The 8,101-nt window shown below is 38.5% G+C and overlaps 1 protein-coding gene across 2 annotated transcripts in view; it reads left to right on the top strand.

Annotated features, from left to right (window-relative positions):
• The first annotated feature begins 1,705 nt into the window (after positions 1-1,705).
• The window catches only part of itga3a (integrin, alpha 3a), a 43,139-nt gene continuing 36,743 nt past the window's right edge, over positions 1,706-8,101 (top strand). The window contains exon 1 of one of the 2 annotated variants that reach the window (XM_046866110.1): positions 1,706-1,998. In XM_046866110.1, coding sequence (XP_046722066.1) covers positions 1,808-1,998 — 191 coding nt within the window. In that variant the 5' untranslated portion in view covers positions 1,706-1,807. The remainder of the gene's footprint in view (positions 1,999-8,101) is intronic. The other variant, XM_046866111.1, reaches the window with a different exon arrangement.

Genomic DNA, 8,101 nt, shown 5'->3' with positions numbered 1-8,101 from the left:
GTAAAAAGGTAAGCAGGTGGAGGCAGTCTGATGCTCTGGGGATGCTCTGTTCAGAAACCTTGGGTGCTGGCATTCTTGTGGATGTTACTTTGACACATGATTCAGAACAAGTTACACCCTTCATAGCAATTGAATTTTATAATAGCAGTGCCCCCCTTTCCGATTTGTGTGATGTGCTGAACAAACAAGTCTGATTCAGGAAGGCTACAATACAATAAAACACAAAAAAAGGTGAAGACCAGCTAGTCTTTTTTTCTCCTGTGCCTCCTGACACCATGAGCAACACACAAATCTTCCTTTGATTTCAGAAAATATCTTGTGGGTAATTAGACATTATATCTGTATATGATGTTAATGGTAATTCAGTACATTTTGTGAATTGACTATAAGTGATATGATGTGTTATGCAGGTAATATTGATGCCTCACAGCTTGAGGGTTCCTCTGTCGAACCTGAAGCTAATTGTTTTACCTGAGTATTGGTGAATTCCAAAATATTTGGACAATTTAAGCTGTAATGGTATTAAAATAACTCTATACCCAACAGGTGACACATTTCTAATGTTAGTATCATATAAAAAAAAAACATGACTTATGTGTTTGCCAGTAAATGTACTTTTAATCGCACGATTGTTGATGTAAAACTTATTTGTATTTGAATGATAAAAATACAATCAAAAATTAAAAATATTATTACAAACAAATGCATATTAATGATATGATCTACCAATTAAATAAAATGGAAAATCTCCAAGGATCTCACCAAGATATTCTAATATTTTAAAACATAGCATAGCAAGTACAATCTGTTACACAGTAAAATGTTGGAAATTTCTGTTTTTAAGTATTATAATAATAACAGTCGATATCTTCAATATTTTCTCAATTCCTGACCAGTCTTTCCTCAAACTCAGTTGATAAGTAGCAAAATTCACAATATTACATTTGTGACATGCAAGTGTGTGTGGTGTGAAGAAAAACTTCACACCTTCCTGTTTGTTCCTGACCAAATCCTCTTGTACACTGTCACATGACCTTTCATTTCTTTCAAGTGGTTCCTCTGCCAGGGTTTAGTAGCCCAAGTCTGGGCTTTTGTTTCTCAAGCCACAAGTTCTGCTGTTCAGATTTCCTGATTTACATGAATTCAACCAGGATTAGTGTAAACACACAAAGGTTTAAATCTTGATCTATATACATGGAGTAATAAATGTCCTTTTTGTTCCGGGTTCAGCAATTATGTTTCTTTTTTACTTTTTTAAACAGAAAGTTGTGCAGTGTCTTTGTTTGTATTCTGTAATTTCCATTTGCTGTATATTATATAAAACAAGATCGGAAACAAGGATAAGACACACACATACACACACACCCGCACGCATGCGATTGTGATCTTTTTTTTGTAGCCTGAAGGTGCAGGGAAGGATTACTCCCAGCACGTGTTTCTGTATTGTGATACTGTTCTAGTCTGGGTGGGTAAAAAAACTTAAAAGGCGCACTATGGGCATCAGGGACGGGGGGCGGGGGAGGGGGGGGGTCAAAAGGGCAGGTGCAGGAGCACCTGCAGCCCCCGACCCACCGTCATCTGATTTATTACATTAGTATGAGCTTTCGCTTCGTGAGAGATCCTTGTGGACTCCTCCTCTAGCAAACACACGTAGGGAGGGGCTGTGTGTGTGTGTGTGTGTGTGTGCACGCACTTTCTCCTCCTCCTCTTTAACTGTACTTAGACTTGGACATTTACCGGCTCGAGCGTGTCAGCAGCACCACTAGAAGAAGGCTCCCCAGGCACTTGGGGTTTTCTTAACGCGAAGATGGGCAGCGAAATGACGTCACAACTCGGGATGCTCCGGACTGCGCTGTGTGTGCTCGTGTTCTCCAGTGCGTGTGCCGCTTTGAACCTGGACACACGCTTTGCCGTGGTTAAGGAGGGACGCACACCCGGAAGCCTGTTCGGACTCTCAGTAGCGATGCACCGGCAAACCGTGGGGCGCGCGCGTTACCTGTAAGTACCCACACGCGCACCCACGCGCGCATTACCGCAAACTACCTGGAGGTGCTCAGAACGCATGCGTTAAAGCGACTCTCTGTGTCTTGTACGTGGTGAATAAAGACAGGCTCATGCACCTTGTCCTTGTTATCAGGTTTACCTCTGGCTAAGATTTGGATATGCCAGTCATATGTGGCATAAACCTGTAATGTCTATCTCACAACGCAGGAGGTTATGAGTTCGAATATTCTTCATTTATACTATACATCATACTGTAAAGTCTCAAACATAGCCTTAGGATGTGGTTTTGATAAACAAAACAAAACTACAAAGCCCTTCTGTAAGTCACTCTGCTACAGCTCAGTGCTGTAAATGCAAAAACATCATGACAACCTGACAGTCTTTTTGGATTGAAGAGGAGACAAAATGTCATATGGTCATCTTTTATAGCCATGTATGCCCGTAATGTCTGTATCAAAGTACACAAGCTCTTTGTTGTATGTTTTTCTATAAAAATCGGATTTGAGTTTTAGTTAGCATGTTTTGATATAATTGTCATAATGGCACTTTATAATGGCAATGTTAAGCACATGCAGGCCATTTGAACAGAATCTTTTTCAAGTTCATGCTGGCTGAATGAAAGAAGGCAGCGGACTTTGTTTGAAATTACGACACGATTTAGATAATGCAGTTGATAAAGAGGAAAAAGAAGTCTTATCAAAGAGGGGAGGGAAAATCTGTTGGTGGGGACATTGGATCTATAATGATCGCAAATGTTGAGCTATTTATGAGTTATGGTTCCATAATCTCCAATGACTGTAAAAAGAAAGGACACTACTTATAATCTTACATTCCAGTGCTCATGCTCGTGTTTTTACTCTCCAGTGTTCTGTATTGTTTAAAGACTATAATCACACTCTTGATGTCACCCAAATGAGAATGGTTTCTCCTTTTGAGTCTGGTTCCTCTCAAGGTTTCTTCCCCATATCATCTAAGGGAGTTTTTCCTTGTCACAGTCGCCATGGCTGCTCATCAGGGATAAATACACATCGTTCACCTTAAGTGTTAAATTCTGTAAAGCTGCTTTGAGACAATGTCTGTTGTAAAAAGCGCTATAGAAATAAACTTGACTTGACTTGACATAGTTTATAAATCTAGCCCTGGGCTAAGGCATTGTAGATCCCTGCTAATCGAATTTAGTCACCTGCTAATTCCTGCTTACCAGCTCAATCCATCAAAAACTATCTAACAGAAGAATGAAGGCTAACATGCTTGCTCTGAGTCACCGGAATCCAGGCAAATGCAGAAGGCATTTGGCAAACGGCAGCATGACACACTTAAAAAGTCTGCATTCTGCCCTGTTCAGATGCCCAGGATTGACTAGTGTTTATCTGATTTTGCTTTCCTGGCTCCCAGATTGCTGTGGAATTCTCCATTGATTGGTTTTTCAATATCAGTATGAAAGGTTTAGGGTTTCATGTCAAAACAAATGTTTTAAGAAAAAAATTAATAAAAAAAGAATGCACTGAATGGATCACCTGTGAACAGCCCTCTTTAAGTCTTTCAACAGGTTTTAGCTTTTGGATTTGGACCTGAGCTCTGAATGTTCCATCTCATGTGCTTCTTCTGAAGCCATTCCATTATTTAGATACACTATATGGACAAAATTATTGGGAAACCTGACTTTCCCAGCCATTTGTGGTTCTTTCCCAACTGCAAAATCGCGATACTGAAGGCACACAATTGTTTTTTGTTTGTAGTTATCAATTGTATCTCCTGCTATAGAGCCCTGACCTCAACCCTATTGAACACCTTTGGCATGAATGGAAAGCTGACCACACCCCAGGCCTCCTCACCTACATCAGGACCCAACTTTATTAACACACTTTTGTCTGAATGAGCATAAATCTCCACAAGTACACTCCAAAATCTAGTGGAACATCTTTCCAGAAGATTGGAGGGAATTATAAGAGCAAATTGTAACTAAATGTGGAATGCGATGCTCAAAAAGCATATACCATACTTATGACCAGGTGTCTGCAAACCTTTGGCAATATAGTGTATGTGCTCTGGGTTGTTATCTTACAGTGCTTACTTTTTGTTGTTGCCAAACTAATATTTAAACATGCCATAATTTCCTCTTCTGAGCCATAGTCCCAGCGGAAGAGAAGCAGAGTAGCTGCTTCATAGTAAGGATGCTGCCAGCACCATGTTTCACCCAGGGGTTTGGTGTTCTTGAATGATCAGCTTGCTTTTTGTTCAAAAACCTTGGACTCAGCAGACTATAGCACATTTTGCCATATGATTTGAGGTGATGGTACGGTATTTGGCTGAAGGTGTTGGGACAGACAACTTTTCCACCCATTTTTGGTTGTTCCCCAAAATTATCACAAAGTTGGAATCACACACAATTGTATAGGATTTTTTTGAATGCAGTAACATAACATTTTGCTTTTACTTGAACTAGGAGACCCAAACCTGTTCCAGCTAGACAATACCACTGTGCAGAAATGAAGATATGGTTTATATGGGTTGAAGTGTAAGAACTTGATTGTCCTGCATTCTAACCTCAACCCTATTGGAGGTTATTATAGCAGCAGAAGGGGCTTAAATATGGAATGGGATGTTTAAAACACACATATCAATCTTATGATAAAGTGTCCACAAGCTTTTGTCCATTTAGTGTATATATGTTGCTGAGAGATTATTGTGAGTAGCAGGAAGTGTTCAGTATTTATCAGATATTCCTTTCCTTTAATGATGTCGTAGGTCTCTTTGGATCTTCCATGATATGTTTTAAGTTCTTCCAATTTTTTTAAGGACATGCTAGTCACATTGGTTCCCCATTTTCTGCACCTCTTTAGGTATCTTATCTTCCATATTTAGAATGTTGTGGAAAATCATTTGTATGTCTCTCCTCTTCATGAAGAAGATGGCAAGAAATTCTTATAGAATCAGACATTTAATAAAAATTGCATAATTTACGCATGTTATATGGTAACTACGATTAAATAAAGTTTGAATGTGATTGGTTAATTCTGAGCACAGCCACACGCTCCATTATAAAAAGTGTTATTGTGCTTTTTTCCCTTTATATAAAAGTGGAACTCATATTACATCACTTTATTACTACAAACTGTTTACATGCTGTTTTTGCACATCTTTTTTGACCGCTGCTGTTGCTCTTTTGCACAAGATTTTGTTTAAATTTTTGTTAATTACAATGTTCACTTTACTCTTTTACACACAGCAGTGTGCAATATACAACAGGTTTACTGGCGGCGCTGTTTTGTGTTTCGTGTATTTGTCTTACACTGTCTTGTGTTGTCTTTGCACTGTTTGCACCAGGTTGCACACGATGCACTTTAAGTGGCGAGGACACTTACTAGTCCTTAGCCCTGTGTTTTCTGTGATTTAGCTTTATGTTGTTTTATGTAGCACCAGGATTCAGGAGGAACGTTGTTTAATTTCACTGTGTACTGCGTCAGCTATATATGGTTGAAATGACAATAAAAGCTTCTTGACTTGACTTGGAAAAGCCTTCAGTTTTAACACAGGTGGGAAAATCAAGTATATCCATTTAAAACGGTTTATAACCTAGCATATAACTCAGCATGCTCTGTTTTGTCTTGGTTGTTTTTATTTTCTAAATCAATACTATAGGCTGAACCATACAGATACAGACTACTGTAGCACTTCATGGAAATCAAAGTCGAGGTCTAAATGCTAGCATTTTAACAGGTAAAACGATAGCAGAGTGGTGAAGCTACGTAGCTTAGATGTTGCACTGAGGCCAGAGCTACTAGTGGTCAGCTGACTGACAGGTAGCTGACTGATTAACAGGAGAATGTTTGTAATAGAAACAAGTGTGTGGAGATATCTCTTTTGCTCTCTCTCGCTCCCTCTTTTTCTCTCCTATTCTCTTTCTCTCTCTCTGTGTGTATGTGTGTTTGTTCTAAGGTGTGTCTATGTGAATGATTAAGCTGAATTTAAGGGTGTGTGTGTGTGCGTGTGTGTGTGCGTGCGTGCGTGCATGTGTGTGTTTTACTAATCATTCATCTGAATCACTGCTGTTATTATAAGTTGGCAGAGGAAGTAACACAGGAAGTAATATAGCATATGCATTTTTACATATTAGAAAAGTCTTAAAAAACATATATACTATTTGTTAGACATTTCCTGGGTGTCTGTGTGTTTGAGTGCGCGCGCTTGTGTTAAGCCTTGGAGCTGCATAAACATGATGGTACAAGCAAACTGATTTCTCGGTTTGCATAAATGTTTTTCTTTCCAGAAATCCTCAGGCTTTATATATCTCAGCAACACACACACACACACACACACACACACACACACACACACACACACACACACACACACTGTCTTTCATATCAGTCAAGGATATGAGTCAGGATAAGACACAATCCACCTTTGATTAAACCGAACAGAAAAGCATGTGTACAATCACTCTGTACAGGCTGTGCCCTGAATTCTGTACCACATGAGTTTGTCCAACACACAGTAACTTTATAGAAAAGAGAAGTACAATACAATATTTACAATATTGGTTTAGTGTACAATATCAGTGGTTTAATTATGGCCTTGTTTTAAACCCTCAACACGTTTTTGTTTGTAGTACTAGCTAGTCATGATGAGCTAGCTAGTTAAAGTGCTTAGCAGCCACAATATTGATTTCCCAAAAGTCAACTGTCCTGTGAGTGTGACTACGTCTCATTTTAATGCTAAATAGTGTTGCAAAATGTTAGGCTAGGCCTGCAGACCTTCACTAATATGAGATTAAAATTTTCCCAGTCAAAATGGCAGATGAGCCAGTTGACATGTATTTTTCCTTGATTAAATGACTGACAGTGGAGTTAGTGTTTTAAGTACCCTGTTATATCGTATACCAAAGCCACTGCAAACTCTGCCCTCTTTTCCACCATCTCAAATTAGTGAGCCTGATTTACTTTTTGTTTCATAACACGTTTTATTTCAGAAATATGTTTATTGTACCCAATCAGATTTGGAGAATTCCACAGTACTGTGGTATAATGTAAAATAGTTTTTTTGCTAATATTACACCAGTATACAAGGGAAATCCTTGGACCCCTGCTTGTTCTTGCAATTATACAATCAGTCAATCATATAAAAAATTAATAAATAAAACTCTGGTTAGTAGCAATTTTGCAGGATGGAAACATTTTGTTGATAAGAGAGGCCAGATGAGAATGACTTGACAGCTGATATGGTAGCTATGGTAACTTAAATAACCTCTCTTTAGAACCATGGTGAGCAGAAAAGCATTATAGAATGCATTACATATTGAGAATGATGGGTAACACATGAATGATTGGTTTGGCTCCAGTCAGATTAAAAACCGTAATCCGAAGACTTATTGGGCTAAACATTTAAGTGCTTTGGTAATAAAAAATTTGAATATAAACATCCCCTTCTGTCACTAACACTTTTCATAAAAATGTGCTGCATTGTAGTTGTATTGTTCTATTTGCAGTTGGCAGGTAAGACTCTAATAATGCAACTTACAGTACTTTATGTAATATGGAAGCTTGGAGTAATGCAATGAAGCCTGCACACATGTTTAGAAAGGGAAGTTGCAGTGCAAGTATGTTCCCATCCTGAAGTCTCACTGACATCAGTGATCAAATCATGTTTCTGTGTTTCTACTTGTGGTCATGTATTAGCGAATAACTCGGCTAATCTGCTGTTTCCTGTTCGCATGATGCTATGAATGGAAACATAATGACCAGAGACTGCACAAATGTATTTCCCAATGGCCCACATACACACACACACAAAACACACAAAATGCTTCAATATGAATTATCTGTTGCTTTGTGTTTTTTTTTATGGACATAATCATCCGTGACATGTCAGCTCACTCCCTGTGTTTCTGTTACAGAAGGAAAAAGCATCCCATAATTCATAGCAAATCCACTAAGTGCTATTTACATGAATGTGTAAATGACTAGACTTCTTTCAAAGCGTTCAAAGCTTCATTTTAAACAAATTCTTGTTTATGGCTATGAGGCTAAAACCCAAACTGTAAATTGTATTTATACAATATAGACAAATGCACCGAATATGCCAAACATACGCTATA

This window comes from Silurus meridionalis, chromosome 14, assembly GCF_014805685.1.
Source record: "Silurus meridionalis isolate SWU-2019-XX chromosome 14, ASM1480568v1, whole genome shotgun sequence".
Lineage (NCBI taxonomy): Eukaryota > Metazoa > Chordata > Actinopteri > Siluriformes > Siluridae > Silurus > Silurus meridionalis.
Note: the sequence above shows the minus strand (reverse complement) of the source record. Positions and strands in the feature narration are given on the sequence as shown.